Consider the following 26,420-nt stretch of genomic DNA (forward strand, 5'->3'; position numbering starts at 1 on the left):
AGGATTAAAAGAATCAATAGTCACCACAAATTAATGAATTGTAGTTTTTTTATTTTTATTTTTATTTAATATTGGTGTAAAATGTTGCAAGTTGACAATTAATTAAAAATGATAAATATGACTTTTAAATTAAAAAAATTAAGGCTAGAAAGAATTATTAGTCTCCACAAAATAACAAATTGTAATTCAAATCATTATTATAATTTAATTTTTATGTATTATTATTGACAAAAATTATGTTAATAATTAATTAAAAATGCGTTAAATATAATTTTTGAACTAATTTTTAAATAATTTCATTAAATTCTATTATTAAAACTGAATATTAATTTTTATTATAAAAATATTTATTATGCTTTTGTAGTTTTAATATTATAAAATATTTTTATTAAAATATTATTAATTTTAGACGCTGAAACTAAAATCAAATTACTATAAAAGTCAGTGCATTCTGATTAAATAACATGCATTGAAATTTACTGTCTGCTCTTATCATAAATTGAATTATTTTTATGCAAAATATATATAAAAAAGATAAAATTTAAAGTAATCTGATTTGCGTAGGGAGGGACAGATGGAAAATGAATGAATTGCCTTATTCAACATTGTATTTGTACGGCAAAATACTCTCTATTTCCAGCTGTTGCTATCTCAATTAAATGTCTTGTCATTATTATTTTATTTATTTATTTATTTATTTATTTTGGTGTAACTCATTGTAATTGGTTAATTATCCTTACCAAAATAAAGTTCCCTTTTTTACCACTCTTCTAAATCTGGGTCGTCTTCTTCTCTTTCACCCACGCCACCCAATTTGATTTTTCTCTCTCATTCTCTTTTCCCTCTACCCAAACACCTCACACACACAACAAAAAACCAAAAAAAATAAAAAATAAAAATGGGGGCGTACAGAGCCGATGATGATTACGATTACCTCTTCAAGGTGGTTCTGATCGGCGACTCGGGTGTTGGCAAATCGAACCTTCTCTCTCGCTTCACAAGGAACGAGTTCAGCCTCGAATCTAAGTCCACCATTGGCGTTGAGTTCGCCACCAGAAGCATTCGCGTCGACGATAAGGTTGTCAAGGCTCAGATTTGGGACACTGCTGGTCAAGAAAGGTGAACACCCTTTTCTTTTTCATTTTTCCTTTTTTATTTTTTTATTTTTTTATTGTTATTTTTATAGGTTGATTTTATTTTTGCATTTTTAATTATTTTTATCAATGAAAATGAGTGTTGTCCTGTTATGTGGTTGTTTAAGGATTTTAAGCTGCTTTTGTTTTTCATGCACCGTTTGTGCTGATTGATAATTGGAGTGGGGGACAGTAAAAGAGGAATGAGGAAAATGTTGTTGTACTTTTGATGTTTGAGTTTTTCCTTTGCAGAAGCCGTTGTGTTGTTATTTTATTATTGGACCTGCCCTTGTTGTTTTACAATGAAATGTAAAATCATGGTATTGAGCTTCTTGGTGAAATGAACAGAATTGTCTTTTAGTTGTTCCTGTTGATCACCTTTTAATGTTAAGTTCGATTCGCGATTATTTTGTTAATGTTTGATGTTTCTGACGAATTAGTTATAGAAACTCGGTTATGTGGGAAATCCGATGGTAGGCGGGAGGCGGCTTTAAATAAACTTGAATTGGTTTCCTACTAATGAAATTGGAGTACGAGGAAAGTGTTTAACCAAAATATCAGGTTAAAAGACTATTTTGTGCCATTAGAACCTATTAAAATCTCAAATCATCTGGATATATGACAAAGTGCCCCTTATAATGACTTGGGAAATCCTTCCCTTTGAAGTTTGAACAAGCTTTTGGGGTAAAGTTAGGTTCAATCTATTATCAATTTTAGTATAATCGATTTTCTATATTATGTTTAACTCTGGCATCTCTTGGCATCAAATGCCAACATGATTCCATGTTAGCTTTCTTTTACTGCATGTTTTGTTGTTAACTATCCTTTGCATCCAAAAATCATGCTTGGTTTCGTAAATAATGCGAAGTTTTACTTCAAAATAGACTAAAGAGAACATGTTCCGTTCTGATTTTCTTTTTGCTATAAAGTTGGTACTCATGACTTTCTTTGAACTTCATTTTCTATCCTAGATACCAGCTGTTTGAGGAACTTGATATTTTTGTTTGGTCTTAAAGGAAAACCAATATGAAAGATATTTATCGGTTGAATGTATGAGAAAGTGTAGAAAGAAATTTACAATGGATGGCATGTCATTCATCACTAAGATGTGAAGATTTTTTTCCTTTCATTTATGTCAACATGCTAATGTTATGGTGATAGCACAACGATTATAGAGTTGCTGGTAAATAGTTGGGGGAATTACATTAACTGAATGATGGAAGAAATTAAGACAACTGGCTAATGTTATTATGACTAAAAATACCTGAATTTTTTCATAAAATGACGTCTGAAAAGAAAGTTAATACTGTGATGTTGTTGACAAACTAGTTAGCTGAATAGTTCTAGATGCCGCGGAGGATCTGGCAGCTAGCTCCTCAATATGGTTTCTTTCTAGTGAAACAGTAATTCAGCGGAAACTGTTGATAGAGAAGTAGAATAAGGCGCACCTGAAAGAGATGGCACGTGAGAATGGATTTTAAGTTAGATAGCACTTTGAGAACATGTAGATTGGCTCCCAATGGGTCTAGTGGTGGTGGTTTTGGCTGGAAAAATTGCCAGAAAATTTTCTAGCAGTAGCAGATAGGGGCAACCATGGCTGGGAAAAGGTATTCAGAACACAGGAAAGACAACACAGCATTCAGAATCCAGAGTGGGAACACAGTGGACCCAATGTCCACTGGTAGGCAGGGAATATAGTTTGCCTCTCATCAGGCTTAGATACTACGTTGAGAGAGAAGAAAATGAGAGAGCAGATGAATGAATCCGTGTGTCAATTACACAGTGGAGCATACACACACACATACAAGGATTCATAATTACTAATTACCGTCGTTTCATGATATCCCTAATTACATTACAACCTATAATTACTTTGTTTACATCATTTCCAAGAGAAATTGGCAAGACTTGTATTTCCTTTTTTTGGTATGACATTCTGTTCCACCAGAATTTATTTTTAATGCTAGTTTAATGCCTTTGACAATGCTGCTTTATTTGGAAAATGAACAGTTCTTTGAGCCATACTGTTTCCTTTTCAAACCAACCGCTTTCTTTCCATGGAAACTGATTCTATGTGCCTAGTCTTGGAGACAAAAAATATAACAAGAAGGATAAACATAATGCTTGAGGAGGGATGATTTAAAGGGGAGAGTACGCACTGTAAGCTATAGATAAAATAAAACTGAATAAACTAAGGTTTATCTTATATTCCTTTTCTGGGAATCACATTGAATATAATTTAGCTTCCTCCTTAGGTTGGTCTATAATTAAAATATTAAATGCCATAATATTGTGTGTATCATATAATGAAACTGTGTTGATATGCAAGTGAGCTAGTAGTTGATTCAGAAATCCCAACAAGAATCTTGTAAAGTAACATGTTCCATGTCAATAATGGTCTGCCGTGCTGTATCTTAGTTTTCTCTTAATTCATTTGCTGAAGGTACCGAGCAATTACAAGTGCATATTATCGAGGAGCTGTCGGTGCTTTACTAGTCTATGATGTTACCCGCCATGTTACATTTGAAAACGTGGAGAGATGGCTAAAAGAGCTGCGAGATCACACAGATGCCAACATTGTGGTGATGCTTGTAGGGAACAAAGCAGACCTGCGTCATTTGCGAGCAGTTTCCACCGAAGATGCTACTACTTTTGCGGAACGGGAGAACACATTTTTCATGGAAACATCTGCCCTTGAGTCCATGAATGTTGAAAATGCCTTCACAGAAGTGCTCACACAGATCTATCATGTTGTAAGCAAGAAGGCCCTTGAGATTGGAGATGATCCAGCTGCTTTACCGAAAGGACAAACAATTAATGTTGGATCCCGTGATGATGTATCAGCTGTGAAGAAAGCTGGATGTTGTTCCGCTTGAGTACGTAGTTAAAGACATTCTCTGTATTTTTACTTTAAATCCATGCCCTGTTCATACCATGTAGAGATTGGCCTGACAGCATGAAGGTGTTTGTTTAGGGAGCATCAAACTTCAAAGTTTCTGCTTTGTTCTGTACTGTAGAGAATTCTGTTCAAATTAGCCACATTTTAGGAAACATGCACATTCATTTTGCATCATTCCTATTTTTTGTGCCATTATAAGATATTTATTTATATATTTTCAAGTTTATCACGTGTGTTCCTAGTCTTTGTCCTACTTCTATTCGTTTTCATCTATGCTTGTTCTTGACAAAACAGATTGTTCAATCTGATTCTTTTCCTGCTTAGTGCTTTGCATCTTTCTTCCTGTCATAGTGAAGAGAATGTTCTTTTCACCATTTCTAATACAAACTTTCGATTCCACCCAAAAAAAAAAAATACAAACTTTCAAAAACAAGAATCAAATAAATAAAAAAACATTTTTGTAAATAGAAAATATTTTCTCAAATTAAGCAGCATCTAAAGTCATTGTTTTCTCTTCCCTTATGGAACACATTAGCTGTCTGGTACCGTTATGATACCTTATATAAATTAGGAAAAACTTAGATTTTGTTCTTGGCTTACCAAAAGCGTTAACGCTTTTCCTTAAGCTAATGATGATACTGCTAATTGGATTTGGTTTTTTAAACTTTTTAATTGTTTTGGTTCTTGAAAGGCTGAAAAGACACTTTTTTATTGACATAACAAAGTGTAATGCTTTCATCGGTTAAGATTATGATTGAGAACTATGTCATGTTAGGCGACAATAAAAAGGTCCGTTGTTTGTAGTCTCTTCTTTTTTGGCCCAAGATTCAATACAAGCAATGTTATCAATAGTAAATGACGGGTCATGACAGAAATCTAAAAAAATACCATAAAATTATGGTGACTGCCATGACAGGTTATGATAGATATAATAAAATATATTATAGGTTATAGGAAATAATAGAATAGAATTAACTCAAAATATATGTAGCATAAACTATAATACAAAACATAATTTAATATAAAATATGCAATCATCAAATATCAAGTTGACAATAAAAACAATTTAATCTAGTCCTCTTTTTCAACTTCAATGTAATCATTTTTTTTCTCATCCAAAGCATATCCTTCTCCTCTTCTTCCTTAGATTCTGGAAGATTAATTTGTAATTCATCTTCTCTTTCTTCCGATATCTCTTCATCTTCTAATTCTTTAGCATCATCGTTATCTTTAATTACCATTTTTTCTTTCCTTTTTGATGTTGAACATGCATTGATCTTGAAAATTTTTGTAGCTTTGATAGTAATATCACTTGATAGACTCTTTCTTTTCTTAGAATGATACCTAGTATATGTTTTAGGCTCTCCTAATCTAGAAGTTTCATAAATAGTTGTCTAATTTAAAGTGTCATCACCATAAAAAACTAAATTATTTCCAGCATTCTCATCATGAGCATCGTTATATATCTCTCCAACCGACTACTCATTATACTCATCAATGTCATTGAGTGTAATTGGATCAATTACATTTTTAAGATTGTAACATTCTTTGAGTTATTGGTTATATTTTACATTAAACCAAGTCATGTAATTTTTTATTATCAAGCCTATTCCTCTTCTTTGAATGAATCTACAACAATAATTAAAAAAGTAGTAATTAGTTTCTTTCTAATTTCTAGAAAAAAAGTACTAGACTTGAGAAATGATAAATTACTTGCTCAAAAATACTCCAAGTGCATTCATATCCAGATGCACTATATGTCAAGCTTAAAATTTTCATAGCTAGTTATTGCAAATGTGGAGTTGAATGTCAATACATTATCCACCATTGAGCTATAAAATTAAAGATAAATCATAACTCTAAAGGTAAGATCTTAATATCAAGAGCAATGCTTTTTCTTTGTGATTTTGCAGAGTTGGACCCAAAGAGACCACCACCACTCTTATAAATTGGTAATTTAAGTAGTATATTTTGTTGCACATCTCGACTTAGCATCAATCTCTTAATACAATCATACAACTCATTCGTAACCTCCAAATCAAATTCCATTTGAGAGTTGTCATAATAGAATTTCGAGTTTAAAATATGACCAGCTGCATGTAATGGACGATGAAGCTGTCAAGTCCATCTACTATTAATGATTGCAAATAAATCTTTGTATTTGCTTTCATTATTGTTGAAAGACCTCATAATAGTTTCTTTACATTTTTCCATTGTTTCATAAATATACTATATGGCTGGTCTTCTTTCCCCATCCACCAAACGTAACACTCGTACAAGAAGAGTCATGATTTTCAAAGTATATACCATATTATTCCAAAATACAAGATTTAATACAATTTTTGTTGCTTGCTTTCCTTTAGGTTCTTTTGACAATTTATTTTTACATCACTTCTCAGAAGTAGACATCTTTCTAAGATTTGCTTTTTCTTGATGAAGTCTTTGTAATGATAAAAAAGAAGTTGTAAATCTAGTAATTGTATGTCTTACCAATTTTCTCTTATTTATAAAATTTTTCAACAAACTCAAGGTACTTCAATGACTATAGATAAAGTCAACAACAGATATTCTCCTTTGAATTGTCTTCTTTATCAAGCAAAGCTTTCCAAAATCTTCAAGCATAAGATATATGTAATGAGCTGCACAAGGAGTCCAATAAAGATGTGGTCATTTTGCTTCCAACATCTTACCAGTCAAGACATAATTGCTTCCATTATCCATTATCCCTTACATAACTTTATCTTCTCTAATCTCCTCCATAAGAGCATCAAGCATCTCAAATATTTTTTTGCAGTCTTCACAAAATTAGATCCATCAATGGATCCCACAAACATAGTCCCAGCAAGAGAGTTGACCAAGAAATTAATCAAACATCTTTGTTTTCGACCGGTCCATGCATCTAACATAATGGAACAACCAACTTTGCTCCATTGCTTCATATGATTTTTCATGAGAGAATCAGTATATTCTAGCTCTTTCTTAAGAAGTGGAACTCAAATATCATGATAACTTAGAGTTGGTAAATTTGAACCAAAAGCACCAACAGCTGTAAGCATTTCTTGAAAGTTTTTCATTTTAACAAGGTTAAAGAAAAGGCTAGCTTGATACCAAAATCGAGCTATGCATCGATGAACTCTGCCTTGGCTTCTTTGTCAAAAACTTCTCTAATATTTGCTTATCTCAATTTTAACTTTTTTCTTTTCTCAATCACACTTTCTAGCTTTCTACAAAACAAATCCATTGGCCTTTTCTAATTACTCATGGCAATACTATGTGTTTGAGTATCCTCCTCATCCTCACTTTCATCATAGCTTATATTTTTAAAGTTTCTCACATTTGGCATCTCAAAGTTGTTTTGACTCTTTTTATCCTTTTGATATGTTTCAATGTCTTTTTTAACTTCTTTTGGATACTTGGGGCAAACTTTCACGTTACCCTTCTTTCCAATCAAATGTTGTGTCTCTCTAGTGATTGCAGCACTCATAACTTTTTTACAAAAGTTACCTACAGTATTGTTTGTATCACTCTCTTTCAACAAATGAGCATATTTCCATCTTGGGTCAGAACAATTAGAAGCTCTTGAAAAATTTGATAAGGATTCTTGTTGAGCCATGTTAAGAGAAGCTAAAATAAGGGGAAAAATTTGAGAAAAAACAAAGAAAAAACAAACATGTAGGAGAGGAAAAAATTGAAAGATGGAAAGGGTAAAACTAAAATGAGAAAAATTAAAAAAAAATTACAAAAGAGGGAAAAACGAAAAAAATGACTACTGAAAAAAATGGAGTCGCCAAAGATAGAGGACCAGTTGCCAAAAATGGAGGTTGAGATTGTGGGAGATGGAGGAGAAGTCGCTGGAGATGGAGAACAGAACAATGGCACCCAACAGAACAAATAACAGATAGGAGAAAAGAGAGATCTGAGATGAGTGTAGAACAACGTCGGAGAAGATAGAGATTGGAGAAGAGGAGTGCAGAACGTGCTCAAAGACGAGAGATAAATTAGAGATGAGAAAGATCAGAGAAAAGAGAGATCTAAGATGAGGGGGAAGGGTTTTTGAATGACGAAGAGGTAAGTTTTCCTGCGCGGGTCAACCTCTGGATTGGGTTGAATTTGGGCCCAACCCATGAAAAACGTCATTTTTCAAGGTTTTCTGCTATGGTCGTTGTTAGTGCCATGCGCGTAACATCCACCATGGTGTCGCCTGCAGAAGAGCCAAAAAACTAAAACACTGTAACAGCAAGGTTAAAAACTGCCATTGAAATCTGCCACGGCGTTGTCATGGCCGTCATTTAACAACACTAGATACAAGTAATATGTTTAAAAGGATATATTAGTAAATTCAAGATTTGATCATTGTGGAATCTCTCCTGCACCCATGGACTGGCCAAATGAGCATAGTAGCAAATTTGGACAATGTAGGCACAACAATTTACACTAAAAAAATATTAAAAACAATAACAAAAATAGACAACGTTCATCAATAGTAGAATAGTTTTTGCATTTTTGTTTTGGGCCCTTTGTATGACGTTGCAGTCCTTGAAATAATTATGTAAGGAGTTTTAGAAAGTAAAATATTTAAAATTGTCAAACAATTCTTTCTACTAACAAACTGAAATTGAAAGTGGACATTCTACCTGGGTTGAAGGTGAAAACCGATTTAGAAGGTTTTGAATGTTGCAAACACAATATTTAAATTTATCAATTAATGTCTTGTACATCATTTTTCATGACAAATTGATGTAAGAAGTGTACATATTCTACATGGTTAGAGGGGAGAAAAGATGTAGAAAGTTCAAATCAGACTTTTTACATAAGTTTGACGTAAAAACCGTTCTTGAAAGTGTTTACACTAATGGTGGTCAAATTTGAACTTTTAAGACGATACTTTACCGTTTGTGTGTGAAGAGGAACGACAATTTCTTGGCTTTGTCAGAGGTCTTTCCTTTTCTGTTGAGATTTTTTTTAGTCATATCTCAATGTGTTTTTTGTTATACAGATTAAAACTCAGTTTTAATTGATAAGGCAGTGCATGCGATTTATAGAAAATTGTGGAGGAAGCCACGGAGGAAAACAAGAAAAGACTCTGAGTTTCAATTTTGACATTAGCAACAACGACTTTCTTCTTCTTGAAAAATAAGGTTTTCATAACTAAATTGCAGAATAAATAAATGAATTGAACAAAATCATTGTCAAGAACAGGATAAGCAATGCTCTTATAGCAATATGTGCCTTGGTGGAGAGGCTATTAAAACTAACCTTCTTGATCATAAGGTCAGACATCTCATCGAAGAAAGGATTTGTTAACGTGACCATAAAACAATTTTTTTTATAATTTTATCCTTCAAACCAGCTGCCAAAATTAGTTTTGTACCAAGTTCAGTCATTTTTTCAACACTTAATTCTAGGTGTTACTTTACTACTAAATTATATCAACAGTTGTCAAGAATTCAATTTTTGATTTTGAAGAAGCTTTACTTTCACTAAACCCTTAAAGCTCAGCTACTTGCACACACTTTTTACATATTCTGGTAATGTTTCAATATTTTGGTTTTGTCCAACGGTATTTTCATTAAGTACACATTAAAAATATTTATTATCTTAAAATTATTAAAGCATTTGTTTCTTGACATGTGCCCTTAAATATCACTTAATTAAAAATTCATAAATTCTAATGTATTGATGACATTAAATGCTATAATTTTTAATTAAAAAAACTATTATATATTATTTTTTTATTACATACTCTTATACACTTGTTAAAAAAATTATAAATATTTTTCGCAGCATCCCTTCTTTCTCTCGCCTCATCAAATTAATTAAACTCAATAAAGTAATATCATTTGAATGTTACTTCTATGTAACTACATCTTTAACAGGGTATCTCTGGTTTTGAGAAAAAATATCTGCCACCTGGAGATAGAATTTCTTCTGCAAGCAATGTAATAAATAATGTAAGGAGACATGAAAACTGAATATAAAATTTAGAGTGAAAAAAATCATTAAATTTTACCTATTTGCTCTGATTCATAATTGCATAAATTCATATTGAATTTCTAAAGCTTTTAAAAGAAAACTTTTACTTTAAAGATTAAAATAATTTGTTAAGATTTCATGTGGTATCCATGACATTTTAGTGTCCAAGGCGCAAAAGCTTACAGTTTAGGCCCTTGAAGTAGGCATTTTACAACCATGTGAGCATTTGAGTGTTTGTGACAATTTTAAGCTTAAAACGGGTAGTGCTAGAGAGTAACTCCGAAAGCGAAAGCATAGCATTTTTCATTCGGGAAATTAGAAATACCGTCAGTAAAACTGATAAAATGATATTTATAATTTGAATTTTGTTGACAAAAATCGACATCCAATATTTTAATAGCTGTGGAAATTTAACCCTTCAGAAGCTGCACTAATGATGGATTAGGCTGCAAAATTTTTATTAAGAAAATGAGGGCTCTGTTTATCATGCCAGACAAGTAAAGCATTTGATGTCGTCTTTGAATACCAATTCATAAATTGACAAAAAAAAAATATTAACTCATGAGTTTGGAAAGGCCCACACCATGATTGGAGTTAAAATTTGTCTCTTGGTACTTTTTATGCTATTAATCAATATTTTACACAGAATTAACTACAAATTTTAATACTCATTCAACAACCCCAAAAATGGACAAAACTTAGGAGTGCAATTGGCTTTTGATGTGTTCTCTGATCAAGATTGAAGTTTCACCTTATGTGTCGACCTTTATCACGGGGATTATTAAGGCAAAATTCTAATCTTGGTTAGAGGATAATACCAAAAACATGTATAACACCGTACCTAAATTCTGTACTTCTCATAATTGCTTGGCATATAATTTTCATGAACAAAAGTAGCATGAATGCATGATAAATTTGGTTCCCAAGAGAAATGAGCCTTGGAGTAAAAAATATCAATAACTAATGTTCATGTCAGCAAATGTGATCGCCTAAAGTTTAAACTTAAAAGAGGGTTCAAAATAAAAATTATATTCTACTTTCACTTAAAAAAATTTAACTTTTACAGTTTACAGTTGAAAAAAAATAAAAAAGACCTTTTAATTCCTCACAACTTACTCAACTATTTAACTTCTGTAAACTTAAAACTTTATTTAATTTTAAAATTTTACTATTCTTAATATTAAAACTCATGAAGAATTTTAATTTTTTTCAAAAAAATAAACAGATATTAAATTTGTCAAATCTACATATTATTATCTAAATATTTTAATCACTTATAGAATTTTTTCCAGTCCCGATAACTAAAAAAATTTTTAGAGTTAAAGTTAATCAAAACTTGCCTAAAATCATCAATGTCACAAGAACAGTTAAATGGTCTCACAATTTTATCAATCGATAAAAAAATTTTAAAAAACATTGATGTTAATGTTATCATTAATGATTTTGCATATTAGAATGCTCATAAAACTCATTTTTTATGATTTTTTGTATTTTCATAGTTAATTATAAGATAGAAATTGTTTGATCAAAAGAACATTTTTTTTATAATTTTATTAGAAAAATTATAGCCACTTAAAAACAATTTATTATTTTAATAAAATTAATAATATAAACTTTTATTTTGTTTATTATATTTTATAATTTTTTTAAAGGGCCATAATTTCCTATTTCACCTAGAGTCCCAAAAAATGTCAAGCTCTGCTCATGCTTCCTGCAAAATTTTCAATAATAAAGTATTTACATGCATGCACATATATATAAAAGTTTCTTATAAACAAATGAAAAACTGATGATGATAAAGGGTAAAAAAGAAAAAGGTTTCCTAGGCCATGTGTATATGTATAATCAAGATGTCAAGCCACGCCAATAAGGAAATAATGGCATTACATGTTACCAACGCGGAATGGATATAATATGCAATATAAAGCTAAATGGACAGAGTTAATAAAAAGATTCCTCCACCAAATTGGAGTACTAGGTTCATACAGCATCCCCCAGAAAATTTACTTGCGCGCTTCAACCTTCTTCTGTTCTTTGGCTGAAACAATTTTTGTTATCAGTTTCAACTTTCAAGATTCAGGGTATCACCAAAGAGTACACAGACCAAATAGTATTAAAAACTTACCAGCTTTCTCTTCTTCTCTCTTTTTAGCAGCCTCTTCCCTCTGTTGACGTATAAGAGCTAAACGTTCTATACACAAGGAAATAGACTTGTCATGAACCCACTATACCAAAAGCTTAAGGTGTTCTATAAGAACACATGAATAGCTTTGTATCTAACACATTCCCTCATGCAAGAGCCCCTTCGGTTTGAATCATGGATAATTTATAGGCCCACCCTACGTATTGAAATTAAACTTTTATTTAGAACAGCAGAGACAACAAGGATCAAACTCTAAATTACATGGTCATATTAGAGGCTCAGATACCTTGCCATGAACTAATTATTCCAAAAGCTTAAGCTGTTGGGAGAAAGCACATTAACAGTTTTATATCTAACATGACATTAATCATCAACAAATAAAGCCCCAACATCAGAAGTACTTTTAACTTTGATTAGATGGATGATACATTGCACTTGTGGTGTGTTATATCTCTACAAAGCATATTCTATCTACATTAAACCTTTAATAAGAGCATTATTTCAAGAGTCATTAGTACCTAAATCCTTTCTGGCTTGTTCTGTTTTTCCTTGCTCTTGCAGCCTCATATAGCGCTCATGAGCTCTCTGTTTCTCTATCTCCTCTCTGAAAACAGGTGGAATTTTTAAGATATTAGAAAAGCCGGTTAACATAGAAGCTTCACCTTCAATATATTGTCATTTTATTCTTGGAACAAATATTTTGTAAGTTTAGAACTGAAGGAATAAGATGAAAAAAAGCACATGGCAATCCTTTAACTATAATACACCCTCTTCAACTGTGTGACTATCACTGTAAACAATAAACAAATGAAATGAGGCATACCTTTCACGCCTTGAAAGCTCAGTAGTTTTCCCAACCTGCAGAGGGAAGGAAATAGCATTATTTTTTTCATTTAATTTAATTACTAGAAATATGTCTAAGAAAGGACAAAAATGGGAAGATTAACTCACATCAACATCTCTAGCTTTCAAATTCTTCGGCTTTACCAAGTTAGGGTTTTCAATCTCAATAACCCCTTGAATACCTTTTGTCTTCTGTGGACATTATATAGCAACAATACAGTCAATTTCATATTGATGAAGGTAGATCATGGAAACAAATGAAATAAAACCAAAAGAAGCAAAACTTCAAAACAAAGGGGGAAAATAACAACCCCCTATATGAATAAATTATTATAGAAAACTAACAGTGGTTTCATCTTCAGGTTCTTCTTCAGATCCATCCCCAGAGACCTCATCCGTTACCTCCTCTTCATGCTCAGCTTCTTTCTGAAAAGGTCACAGAAAAAATGAGTGTGTTAAATAAAATTGATATATAAAACATCTAACTAAAATGGTAAACAACTTAAAAAGAACAAAGTATGGATAAAAATGAATTGTCACCAAAGGATACCAAACCAGATCCCAGAAACCCTGTAGAGAAGTGCAGTTTAATCCTTCGGCCAAAACTTATTAAACCATATTTTTCTTAAAATTTGGTGATAGAAAAGGTTAAATCTTAACAGCTAAGATCCTCTAGTTCATTTTAAACTACCAGAGGATTCTCCCATCAAAATTCCATATATACAAAGGGTTTAGATATGTTTCTAGTCTTGTGAACACAACACAAATTGGTTTTGGTCAAAGTTAAATTTTGGGTTCATTTTTCAAACACAAGTAATTCAATCATTGCCTTCATCCAAGCATCTGCTAAATCACAGCATAACAAACAATGTCTAAATCACCTCTGCAATATTTCCTTTGTCTCCCATGTGGCAACAATATTTGCCACATATTCCCCACCTAACCATTTTCCATAAACTCTTCCACTTCTTATCTCTATTTCAGTATTTCTCCTTCTACTCCATCAAGTCCTAGCCCCAGAGCCTTTGATTATGGCACTCACAAACCACAAAACAACACCATCAAGCCCTCTGTTCCACAAAAATCTTGCTTTCATTGGAGAGAAACCATTGTTTGCAGAGTATGAAAGGGGAATGAGTGAACCAACCTCAGGTTCAGCACCGGTACCCAAAGTTCAAATCTGTATACATTAAGATATTAATTCAACAACCGTCACAATCTTCTATTCAATGCCTTCTTACTGACCCTAGGCCCTTAATGAAACTAAACGATTACCACATTAAGTTTAACCAAACATAAACTAAAAGGAAGCAACAAAGAAGTTGTTCTGCTCTTGAAACAGGTGGTGAAGAGATGATGGTGCAAGGGCTGGGTGGTTTTGGGTTACCCACAGCTACATCTTGTTTGGGTGATTCAGTGTAGGAACTGTGATGGCTGAGTGTTTGAATGATTCGAGGCATGGGGCATGCCAAAGTTGATTTTCAAAGTTCATTTATCACGTTGGATCAAATTCACTCAACTTTTAAAAATCCGACATGTAATTGAACATAAAATTTAACACGAACCAAATTTAACTTAAAATAGCACATAATTTACAGAAACCAAAACAAGTTTTAAGTGTATCCAAACATTGTTTCTTCTACACTTTATTTTCAAATTGTGTGTTAATAATACTAACATGTTTGTTTGATCCAACAGATTAAAATTTTCCTTACTGAGGTCACACGTGTGTACATGTGAATGAGAGAGAAATAAAGAATTGATGAATGAAGCATGGAAGTAGGAGCCAGAAGATAACCTGTTTAAATGTCCTAGGACGGGTGGAGGTGCCAGCAACTGCAGTAATCATAAGAAACATCAAATTTTCAGAATTGCGTTCTAAACTTTTGCCAAAAAAATTATAATGGTTAATCCATTTTCCAGTTTATCTAAGGTCATGACTAATTTCTCTTTCAACTGTAGTTGCAGCTTGTAGTTTCACAAAAAGGGAATCCACAAAAGTACAACAATAAATTTCACAGGGCAGTAAGCCACAAACAGTAACTGGAAATCAATCAAAATAAGACCGTCAGAAAGCTTCAAACTTGCAGTCCATGCAGATCCAACAGTCCCACACACACAAAAAAAAAATCCTCCATATGAAAATTGAAAACATACCCACAAGCCAAAAAGACATTAAAATTACTCCAATAAATTAAAAAAACAGATATTACAAAATAGAATCTCGGAATTAGGCTCTGAGTGGAGGGAAAAGAAAAACATACCCACCAACCAAAAATACAAAATCAATTGAAGTTCCCTCATCTCAACGCTTATTCATGAGACCAAAGATGTAAAATTTTCAGCAGAAAATGAAAAGGGGTTGATTGAATTGTGCTTACTGAGGTCCTCCGGGGTAGAAAACTGCCGGCGACCGGTGGGCTTGCTCTTGAATTTTCCCCTTCCCATGGTGGAATGTGCAACGTGGGAAAGAACTAAAACCAGAAATTTTTGGTGTTTTCTGCAGTTTATTTGGACAATAGCGATGTGTAAGTCTTAGAAGGAATTGAATTGGACAACGGAGGAGAGAAGGAGGACAAGGGGATGCACTTTATTTAAATCATTTTACTTTATGGAAAACCCTAGTTCAAGAATCTTAGTTTTCAATTGGGATCTGCTTTCGGAGATCGAATCTGGCTTTTATGATTGAAGATTAATCTTTGTGGATATGTCTTTTACTGACAAAAAAATTATTTATTAACCTTAAAAGTACCAAAAATATAATAAATATTACAAAAGCAAAAGGCACTGATCAGACAATTCATGTGTTTAAATTCAATTTTAAAAAGAAAAATTAAAAATTATATTAATTATTATTTTTATCAAAAATTTTATTTAATTTTTTAAGTTAAATTTAACTTTAAAAAGTAATATTTTTAATTAATTAAAATATATTATTAAACACGCAAATTAAATATATATAATTTCTAGTTTAAATTTCATCTTGCTTGATTGAAATTTTAAGTTAAATGAATTGTAACTAATTCAATCCATTAAAAATTTGGTAAACTCAGACAACAATTATGGTAAAAAAAATCATTCTGAATCGTTACTTCATAGAAAATTATTAAATTTAGTATTATTTTTTAAAATCTTAAAAATTAATATTAATATTCTTTTATTATATACATTAAACATACTTTTAAAAAAATTATTTAAAAAAAATACCCTTAAATGTTGAAAGTTTTTTTCATTTCTTTTATTACATCACCATTAGGCACACCCGTCTGGGCACTGTCTCAAAGCATAAAAATCAAAACCCCATCTTTGCCCTTTTGTCAATTACCCTCCCCTCTATTTCAATTTGCCACACTCTCTCTGCGTCGGAAACTTGCGGTTCGTAGTCTTTTCCTCAATCAAATTATCGTTTAGGGCTGTTAATTTTTCGTTTTGTATACGCAATTTCATCTCTTCTTTATTATTCCATTTTCCGGATCGCTTAGGGTTTCGTTTTTTATTCCACTCCCCTTTTTCTTTTTTTTTTCAGTTTTGTGCTTTAATTCAATTTTGATAAACTGTATATTGCATATGGTGCCAACTGGAATGAAGAAGCGACGAGGACGGAGAAAGTTGAGAGCTTTTCGTGCTCCCCCTCGTCGATGTCGTTGATATATGCCTCTCTTGATTACCTTAATTCCTAAATTGTGTGATGCTTGTTAATTGGGTTCAACCTTTCTTTTGTTTACTCTTTTCAGGAAATGGTTTTTATTGCTGTTCACAGTCTACATTGTTAAATTGATTAAAAAAAGTAGTGTTTTTTTCTCCTTTTAATGATGGTGGGATAACCGAAAGTTATAAGAAACACATGTATGGGTATGATAATTTTGTTACGCTTATAACATTCTATTTCATACTTACTTGGCTTGAAATCTTGATGTTGGATAACAAATAGTATTATTTACTTATATAGATAGATGAGAAAAGGGTTACCTATTTGAATTTACTGCTGCAGAGCTTTAATTGGCATGCTGACTGTAAATGCGTAGAATTTTTTGTTTTTTAACTCTTCACTCAAAATTTCGGGTACTTGAATATCTGAAAATCAGGGTTTGAGATATGGGAAAGAGGAAAGCAAAAACAAAGCCTCCTCCAAAGAAACGAATGGATAAGCTTGACACTGTCTTTAGCTGCCCTTTCTGTAATCATGGGTCCAGTGTTGAATGTCGCATGTAAGCAACTTTTTGATTAGTTGTATAGGGATGTAGGGCTTTATGTTTCCCTACATATGTATCCAAAGGCATAGGCCTTTGTTCTCTGAAATCACTTATTAGCCCTTCCATTTTTCTTGTTAGAGATGAATACTCATTTTTATGTTTAATTTTGTGGTTCTTTTGACAGTGATATGAAGAACCTAATAGGGGAAGCTTCTTGCAGGATATGTCAAGAGAGCTTTAGCACTACTGTCACAGGTTTGTTTTCATGGGCTGTGGTTATTCTATTCTTAAAGGAGTAGTTAATTCCACTGGGTACGTAGTTATGGAAATGGGAAGCAGCTAAGATTGCATATAAATAAAATATTTCCTTGATGCTTATGAAAACAAACTTGATAGTTGATACTTGTGATGATCCCACAAGACTTGTTTATCATGAGGTTGTTTGGTTCTGAATTTATTTAATGAAGCTATTGTAGTATGCATTAGCCTTGCAGACCTTTTGTCTCAATCTCGTGCCAATTCGAAAATGGGAAAAAGAAAAAAAGAAGAGATCCATTCATACTTCAAAGAGCTAATAGGCTATGGTCTTATAAACAATTTGGGCTGTTTGGCTAAGCATCGTAAAATATTATTCTCTTCTTTGTGGCCTTCAGAAGAAAATGAGAGTGAATTTTTTTCCCTTTAGTATGTTGGTTGAAAAGTGCTGTTTTCTTTAATATTATTATACTGAGCTGGAAAGTAAGTTATTTGATGTCTTATATATCTGAGAGACATACTTTGTAGATTTAGCTAATAATATTTTATTTTTGTTTTCTTTTCAGCTTTATCTGAGCCAATAGACATGTAAGTTCAATCAATCACTATGTTGATAACGTCCTCTTCCATCTCTCTCTCCCCCCCCCCCCCCCCTCTCACAGACACACACGCACACACATACACACAATCATGTGACTTAAGTAGCTTAATTGCAATGATGCAGATACAGTGAATGGATTGATGAATGTGAACGTGTGAACAACCTAGAAGATGATGGTACTTAGTGATTGTAAGAATCCACGTGGTAGTGAATAGAATAACTGTCGATCTAGCATGTAATTATATAAAGATCCTGTTGCTCGCACTGGTGCAACTACAAGCTTACTTCCTATGTACTCTCTTAGTAGATTGTGATGCATATACACAAGAACACGGGAATAATTGTGTCTATTTAGATGAATCACTTTGATAGGAAGTCGATATGTAAGCCATATTTCAGTTTGTTATTGCTGTATGTGTAGTAGCATATGTAAAGATGAAAGCTCTTAGATTTTTTCCTCTGGAAGTTTCCTTGAGAAAGGGGTCTGACTTGGTGAATTTCGTGAAACATTCGCAGTTTTCTCCTTTTCTGTTGATTTTCTAGGAACAAGATAATACTAAGTTTGCAACTAATAGACATTTTACTGGTACAAAAAGTAACAATAATGAGTTGAAACTAGTTGTTAACATTTATCCTGAGGCGGATCAATGAATCAGTTGTTATTTACCGTCAATCCAAAATAGAAAAAGGTTTTGACTTGTCTTAAGATCTTATTACTTTTTATCAGCTTTGGGTGGTGTTATGTTATTAACCTTTCACTCGGTCATCAACTCAGTTGAGGTACTGAATTGCTAGTCCATTATGTAATTGATAAATACGTCACAGTTTCAAATATCACTGATGAAGGTTCATGCCAAATATTATAAAAAACCAGTTCAACTGATTTAAGTTGACATCAGTTTCATACAAGATCAACTCAGTTATAATTAATTCAATTTGATTTATGCCAAATTAATTATACAATTGATCTAATAATTCACTCAGGCTGACTGTTTCGTTGGGATCATTGATCTAAGGAGTCGCTTTTTGCACTCTTCTTTTTTCTTTTCACACTATAAAAAAAAAAGTTAATTTTGTTTTCTATTTGTAACATCTTTCTCAATGAGAAAATAAGTTTTTTCATTATTTTTAATTTTAGTGCGAATTTTTTAAAAAAAATAGTTAATAATTATAAAATCTTAGTTCCAAAAATTGATTTTTGAAAATAGTTGATAATTTCATAAATTAAATTTTAAAAGTGTAAAATCTTAATTCTGGAAACTCATTTCCAAAAATAATTAATAATTTTAAAAAATAAATTTTAAAAGTGTGAAAACAAAAATTTGGAAATCAATTTAATTTTTAAAAAATTTAAAAATGTAGAATCCTAATTCTAGAAATTTATTTTGGAAAAACAATAATAAATTTAAAAGTCAATTATGAAAGTGCAAAAGTCAAATTTTAAAAATTAATTTTCAAAATGTAGAATCTTAATTTCAAAAACTTGTTCTTAAAAAGTGTCGAAGTTGTTAGGTCGATAAAAACATAATTTTTAAAGTAAATTAAGTTTTTTATTATATTTCAATACAATTAACGTAGCTGAAGAATAATAATGCTTTAAAATACAGTTGAAAAAGGTTACGATAGAAAAATAACAAAGATTAAAATAGTAAAGAGAAAAAAATAATATAATAGAAATGAAAAGTGAAAATAAAAAAAATATTCTAAAATTTGAAATAAATAAATAAACTTATTAATTATTTATCCATAAAGTTTTTTATTTTTATCTAATTATTTAAATTTTTATTAGGAATAATTTTTTAAAAATTATAAAAAATTTATGGTGGCATAAAAAAAAGAAAAAGGAGGTGCGGAAAGCAACCCCGTTAAGGGTGTACAAGACCCGTCCTATCGCATTAATCCGTCCTGACTTGATGTTGGTTTTCACGGGTTTGAGTTTTCAAAATTAAACCCATATTTTGAAGAATTAAATCCTAACATTGTTTCTTTTCTTTTAAAAATATTTATTTTTTCAAACAATGATTTATTAGTAATAAAATGTTAAGATTCAATAAATAATATTTTGCATATAATATTACTTTGACTTTAATTTTATAATTGAACCTTTTTTTTGTCTGATATGATTTAGCTATATATAATATTAAAATTGATATATGTTGTTCGCAAGTCTAGTTAACCCAATCCTAGCTTAATAAATTTTGGACCAGGTCAGAAACTTGTAAAATAAACTTTGGTTATGTTGGGGTTGCCAGACGACGAATTCATCCAACAAAAGGTAAATCGTATAGATGATGGCATTCAAGAATTCTTTTTTTCTTTAGTTATTGAAAAATGACTCAGAAGGGTACTGAAACATTATTATTAGAGCCAATATCACGTTCCTTCGATGTTTGTCCGGTGGCCAATACCTTAAAATAGTGTAATTGACTTACATTAGCATGATTTGAAAAATAGAGTCAGCTGAATCATAGCAATTATGAGCCTAAACAACAGGACAATTCAGGCGATGCTAATTAGATTCTAGCATTCACCAAACTGATAATTATGATATACAGCAATTTTTGCAGTTAGAATTCAGCATCCAGCAGCTCCTAATGCTGCACTCCGGTGAGAATGAGCTATTCACAATATCGTGACCAGGCTAAAAAAAAGACCTTGGACTTTTTGTAACTTAGAAGGGAAGAAAAATTGAAAATTAAGGTGGACAATAAAAACCAGCATAGAATAATGTATAACCAAGTTGAATGCAGCATCTTGCACATCACTCCAATATAGATCATGTTCCATAGTAGTCACCAATGTTCTCAACAAGATAGTCATATGGCGCAGCTAACCCATACTCGTATGTTCCATTTAGTGGAGCCACTCTGTGTGAAGCTAAATAGACACCACCTATGCCAACTTTGGTATTAATTTTGGCTCTGCCTTTGGCAGCCCTTTTGTTGTCAGGTGGAAACTCAGCAGAGAGCCTTCCCATCTGCTTCTGCAGATCAGCAACTGAATCATTTGTTACCTTTGCCTTGGAGTTCTTCTTCCCATCAACAAGCTTTAGTTCCAATCGGTATAATGCACATGCATCACACTTATTAATCTCATATTCATAAAGGTGCCACTCGAAATGGTTCAGTGGTTGTGGATCCATATAATAGGATCTCTTCAGCCCTCCAAATTCATTCATCACTTGCTTTCTAGATTCATGCCAACCGCGTCCACTATAATCTGGCAATGACCTCTGCTTTCTGTTTCCACTCTCAAATGCTCTCCGAGGCTTATCGAAGAAGAGCCACTCCCTAATAGTCTCACCCTCAAGAACAGACAAATCGAAGAGATCTGCAATCAAATAAGTGAATTAATTAAAGAACATTCTTGTCAACCATTGTAGCAGATACTTCTCTCAAACAATAGCCTAACACAAAAACCGAATAGAAGATACTTAAAAGATCAAATTACCAGGTGCATTCCATGGAGACTTTGCTGTTGCTGCTCCCTCACATTCTGGGATGCCAACATCTTTACCTTGTGCCTTTGCACTAAGAGCAGCAAAAAGTAAATTATCCTTCAAACCAATTCCCCCAGGTCGTAGAACTGGGGCCATCCCTGGTGGCCCTTCATTCAAAGCTAGACCAGCATGAAAGCTACTGCAATAGTCTTGACACCAGGACAGCCCTTGTGCAGGCCTTGGGCAGTCCCAAAGTGCACATTTTGGGCCCAAGAAGGCAGAAGGAGGAGGGCAGATACTAGGTAGATAGCTAGATATATGAGGAATGCCACCCTCCTCACAGTAACCTGTACCATTAAAACCAGTATAAAAGCTGTGATCAAAGTCCTGATGCAAATCAAACTGATGATATTCTAAAGCATGCCCATCCGGGTTGTTAGCTGCCACAGTTTGAACACTTGAGGTGGACTGTTTGCACTCATCAACCAATGGGAAATCATGTTGCTGTTGGCCCTGATTTACAGTTAAACCGGGAAACTTATTACAATTACAGGTGAAATCCAATATTGAAACCAGATTGGTATTTAAATACTAAAAATACAATGTGTAAAAACAGACAATGCACTTATGAAAAATAAGTCAATCGTTAAAAGCAATGGCTTAACCATCAGAGCCTCTCTCTTCTTTTCTATCTTTTAAATAAGATTACAAAAAGAACATTAAGAAAAACTAGCCCACATGCCATAGAACATAACCATCAATTAGGTTAGGTAATGTCATCAGATCCAAAACAGTACACTTATACATGGTTCAGTCACAAAGGTGATTAATCTGAGACACTCCAACATCTTGTGATATAGATGGCAAGAAATCCATATATTACAAAAAATGTATATATTAGTATATTACCAAGAGATGTATGTTGTGCACAAAAATTATGCTCTAAATATTGACCCAGATTAGACAGTTAAACCAGGAACTCATTCAATATCTATAACACTCATAAATTACATAATCAAATGACCAATACTCTCCAACAAATACTTTGATAAGCACACCACTACACCTATCAACTGCTCTCATGCTACATGGGTGTTCCCCTCTGCCCAGGTTTGAGTTCCAACCCTGCAAACACCATATATAAACCCTCCCCCCCTCCCCCCACAAAAAAAAAAGTACAACCATGATAAACCACCCTACCCATTATATACATATGAATAAGAAGACCGTTTTTTAAAATAAATCAAAATGTGTTGTCAATTATATCAATCATTAAAAATAATATAATATATATTTTCTCCAAATGCTCTTCTCTCTAACTTCTAAAACCTAGCAAGAAAGACCCCTATTTTTTTTCAGACACCACTTCTATCTCTTCTCTTTTCAGTCACTATCCATCTCAGATCCAAAATCTGAGCTACATCTCACATTCTACCACTCACCAACCCCACCACTGGTGACAGATCATATTGAACTATTAGAAGCTCTCTATCCATGGAGCAGCCACATACCCCCACAAGCCCTAATTGCAGACAATGTTACCAATGGCAGATGGTGGGTCAAGGTGGACAGCCAAAAAAACTGCCATAAAATTATGGCACATTATGACATAGCAGAAGCATGGCAATCATAATAAAATAGTATAGTATATATATTATTTCTACAATAATATTAAAAAAAAAAAAAAAAAAAAACACTACAGGTCCCAGTTTTCTCGGCTGTTTGTATAAAAGTATAATACCATGGCTGGAAAATGATGGAAAAGAGGATACAGCCTTTGGAGAAGATGCAGACTGAGTGAGAAACAGAGCACTAATTGAAGAATAAAAACAGAGCACCAAAAGAAGTAAAATAGATGCAGAGAGAGTGACAAATAGAGCACGTTTGAAGCAGAAAAACAGAGCATAGAGAAGCAAAATGGAAAATAGATGCAAAAAACAGGTCCCTCCATTCACAGTCCCTAGAAAACAGCAAGAAAGTATGTCTTCTCCAGCAAAAATGGTGAAGTTGGCTTCAGAGAGAAGGAAGAAAAAAAAAGCACGAGAGAGAGAATAGGTATAGTACCGTGTAGAAGGATGCTTGCTCAAGAAAGAGAAGGAAAAAATTTTAAGTGGGACAGAAAGTCCATTTTGCCCTTAAAAAAGGCCCAAATGACACTGGTGCAGGACAGAAAATTTGTCTGCGATTAGGGCTCAACCTCCACCACAGAAAAACATTCCATGACAGCAAGTATTTCAGTCACTTTGGACTAGGTCCAGTTAGAGGACCACTTCATTTTTTCCCTCAAAAACTAACATTTTCCACCATGGCCGCTGTTTCTTCCATGGCCATGAGGCACCTATAGGTGGCCATGGCACCACCATTGTAAATCCGCCATTTTTCGCCATGGGTGCTTTGGGCAAAAACCGCCACCAACATCTGCCATGGCTGTTATTTGACAACACTGACTGCAGGTTTGCTGTGTCAATCCATCTGTACAGCAAGTGATGGCAAATCTAAAGTCTGAGTCCAATTCCAGCTACTATCTTCAGTTCTTCACTGGCAAGATTTTGGCCAGCCACAACCATCACCACCTTAATCAATCATCACACAGTAGCTGTTTGCTTGATACCTCTCCAAGATTTGTACCACCAAAATCACAGAAGTGGGATTCATGTGATTCTGCCATGATTACATTAATTCAACATGCAATTCCAATGACAAGATGATACTCCATGTGATCCATACCAAACCCAGAAAATTACAAGAATCAAATTGCAATTCATGATTCCAATAATAGTGTTAAGGATAGCCAAGAAAAAGTTATGTGCAAATGCCAACATACCATTAAGTACTGTATATTGTATGTACTATAACAATGAAAAGATATAGTGTCATGTTTTTATCTGTTTGAATGTAAATTCACGTGACTTCTATATAAATAATAGATATGATTCAATTGCCAAGAAAGGAGAAACAAGCTAAAAAGATAATTAAACATATATAATCATCCAATCCAAATATAACAGGGAAAGATAGTCTTTGTTATGCACACTTAGAACTTCAGGACTAAAACAACCACATGTCGTGTTAAGTAGAAAAAAATGATAAATAAAATCTATTATATTGCCATTGGTCAGGATTGGAAAGACAAAAAATCACAGGATAATATTTATCAACTTTCATTTGATGATATCAACCTTTCCTGAAGCATCATTGATTACATGCAAAGTTAAGGTAACGCACTGAATAAAAACAGAGAACTTCAAAATCATACTTAAACAACTAACACCAGACAGACCTGCAAAATTATTATGGCCAAAAATAGATTGATTAATCCTCAAAAGGGAAAATGCCACTCACCTCTTGGAACATGACCCCAGCCTGCAGAGTCTGATCATTAGGTTCAGGCTTAGGAGCAGCCAATGGACTAGAGGCGTCATCTTCCTCCTCACAAAGTTGCAATAGCCGACAGATGTCGGTGGAGAATGACCCAAGGCTGCCACCCTATATTCACCCATAAACATAACAGTTCACAATCACAGCTTTACCACTAAAACTGCCATTCAAATTCAAACAGGTCATCACAATTAGAAAAATACAGGTTAGTAACAAGCACCCATGAACCATTATAGATATCTCAAATCCTAAACGAAGTTCACTAGTTACTGCTTAAGAATATGTTACCCTCATAAACATGATCTTACTTGCTGCAACGATGAAGCAGGCGAGGGCTCGTTGAGCTCAGCCTTCCACTCGCGAAGCATTTGATGGACTTGTTCCTCAAGCACTGCAGCATCAACCGTACGGCTCTCCTTCCTTGCAAACTGCAGATCCAGGAACATCAGCTGCAGGTCGTCCACACGGTTCTTTGCCTTGTCCTTAAAGAGCTTGTGTGATGCAGACTTGCAGCTGCTCTTAGGAACCTTCTTCATTGCTAAACCTGAAGTTCTGCCTACAAAACCCTACACTCACTAATATCACAAACTGAGTTGCAGTCCACCACAAAAATACAACCTACCAAAAAATAGAGACAAAACTCAAAAGATACACACAGCTTGCAGGTAATGTTATCATGATCAGAAGCATACTCCAGCATCACACCCTAAAAGAGGCCATAAATTCTAACACAGAATCCAACAACCCCACCTGAGAGGTGAGTTAAATTTAAATTATATTAAAAGATTCGCTCCATTTTCAACCAATTGAAAAAAGAAAAAAAAAGCATGGGCCGAAACACAAACTGATTTTCCTTATGATAAAAAAAAACCCTAAATATAGATCGAAACTATCAAAATTTATTTAAAATTTATCATAAAAAGAACTAAACCCAAAACCTCAAAAATATAAAAATCAAAGAGAACAAAGAATTAAGCATAAAAAGAAACCCCAATTCCGAAGAAAACGATAATAACAGCTCGAGGGAACACCAAAGCTGAACCGACCCAAGTCAATATTCAGTAAGAAATCGAAAACCCAAAACGTGAATCGGATGGAAAAATAGGGAAACGCAAGGAACAGTAAAGAAATTATGTGGATCGATTGAAAGGTGTGATTTTTGCATAGGGGGTGAAAACAGAGGAACGACGGTTACCTCAGATTCTGCGATAATCACTTTCCCAAGAAAAAAATGTTGGTGTGATTTTTGAGCTGGAAAAGAAAGGATTCAGTTTCCTCTCTCTGTCTCTTCCAAAAATTGAGAAGGTGAGGAAACTGATATAAAGGAAAGGAAATGAGAGAGAGTGAAAAAGAAAACTGCTTTTTGTGTGGGTGACTTTCTCTCCCTCCCTTCCCTTGCCTGCTCATTCCTCAAGCAATAAAGCAAATGTCTTACCCTGAAAAATTAATATTAGCAACAAGATAATAATAATAAAAAAAAAATTAGCAGAGTAATAATGAGTAAAGTTATAATAAATTATGAATATATTAGATAAAAGGAACTAAAAGTTGTGAGTTGTTATT

At 33.1% G+C, this 26,420-nt stretch overlaps 4 protein-coding genes across 8 annotated transcripts; 2 read left to right on the forward strand and 2 right to left on the reverse strand.

Annotated features, from left to right (window-relative positions):
- Nucleotides 1-729: 729 nt before the first annotated feature.
- LOC113857482 (ras-related protein RABA1f-like) lies at nucleotides 730-4,256 on the forward strand. Its single transcript, XM_027489428.1, has 2 exons — nucleotides 730-1,119; nucleotides 3,577-4,256. Exons 1-2 carry the CDS (start codon nucleotides 899-901, stop codon nucleotides 4,007-4,009), a joined length of 654 nt encoding a protein of 217 aa, XP_027345229.1. The 5' UTR covers nucleotides 730-898; the 3' UTR covers nucleotides 4,010-4,256.
- A 7,442-nt stretch (nucleotides 4,257-11,698) lies between these two features.
- Nucleotides 11,699-15,698, reverse strand: LOC113858551 (28 kDa heat- and acid-stable phosphoprotein-like). 2 transcript variants are annotated; one of them, XM_027491242.1, is made up of 8 exons: nucleotides 15,373-15,698; nucleotides 14,790-14,827; nucleotides 13,337-13,417; nucleotides 13,100-13,183; nucleotides 12,972-13,006; nucleotides 12,667-12,752; nucleotides 12,131-12,196; nucleotides 11,699-12,043 (listed from the first exon to the last, which is right to left on the reverse strand). In XM_027491242.1, the coding sequence occupies exons 1-8, from the start codon at nucleotides 15,437-15,439 to the stop codon at nucleotides 12,009-12,011; spliced, it is 492 nt and encodes a 163-aa protein (XP_027347043.1). In that variant the 5' UTR covers nucleotides 15,440-15,698; the 3' UTR covers nucleotides 11,699-12,008. The 2 variants fall into 2 exon arrangements, 1 of the variants encoding a protein (XP_027347043.1); XR_003503379.1 differs by having other exon boundaries at nucleotides 11,780-12,043; nucleotides 12,131-12,344; nucleotides 15,373-15,602.
- Nucleotides 15,699-16,235: 537 nt separating this feature from the next.
- LOC113858910 (transcription elongation factor 1 homolog) lies at nucleotides 16,236-18,491 on the forward strand. Of its 2 annotated transcripts, none has more exons than XM_027491705.1 (5): nucleotides 16,236-16,366; nucleotides 17,077-17,199; nucleotides 17,369-17,439; nucleotides 18,006-18,027; nucleotides 18,164-18,491. In XM_027491705.1, exons 2-5 carry the CDS (start codon nucleotides 17,087-17,089, stop codon nucleotides 18,222-18,224), a joined length of 267 nt encoding a protein of 88 aa, XP_027347506.1. In that variant the 5' UTR covers nucleotides 16,236-16,366; nucleotides 17,077-17,086; the 3' UTR covers nucleotides 18,225-18,491. The 2 variants fall into 2 exon arrangements, with proteins under 2 accessions (XP_027347506.1, XP_027347507.1); XM_027491706.1 differs by having other exon boundaries at nucleotides 16,338-16,366; nucleotides 16,518-17,199.
- Nucleotides 18,492-20,368: 1,877 nt separating this feature from the next.
- Nucleotides 20,369-26,276, reverse strand: LOC113858387 (transcription factor VOZ1-like). Of its 3 annotated transcripts, none has more exons than XM_027491028.1 (5): nucleotides 26,053-26,276; nucleotides 25,166-25,423; nucleotides 24,822-24,965; nucleotides 21,491-21,992; nucleotides 20,369-21,370 (listed from the first exon to the last, which is right to left on the reverse strand). In XM_027491028.1, the coding sequence occupies exons 2-5, from the start codon at nucleotides 25,391-25,393 to the stop codon at nucleotides 20,817-20,819; spliced, it is 1,428 nt and encodes a 475-aa protein (XP_027346829.1). In that variant the 5' UTR covers nucleotides 25,394-25,423; nucleotides 26,053-26,276; the 3' UTR covers nucleotides 20,369-20,816. The 3 variants fall into 3 exon arrangements, with proteins under 3 accessions (XP_027346829.1, XP_027346831.1, XP_027346830.1); XM_027491030.1 differs by having other exon boundaries at nucleotides 20,392-21,370; nucleotides 25,166-25,413; nucleotides 26,053-26,270; XM_027491029.1 differs by having other exon boundaries at nucleotides 20,428-21,370; nucleotides 25,166-25,475; nucleotides 26,053-26,270.
- Between the last annotated feature and the right edge of the window lie 144 nt (nucleotides 26,277-26,420).

The sequence above is a fragment of the Abrus precatorius genome, unplaced genomic scaffold, assembly GCF_003935025.1.
Source record: "Abrus precatorius isolate BTA unplaced genomic scaffold, Abrus_2018 Scaffold2, whole genome shotgun sequence".
Lineage (NCBI taxonomy): Eukaryota > Viridiplantae > Streptophyta > Magnoliopsida > Fabales > Fabaceae > Abrus > Abrus precatorius.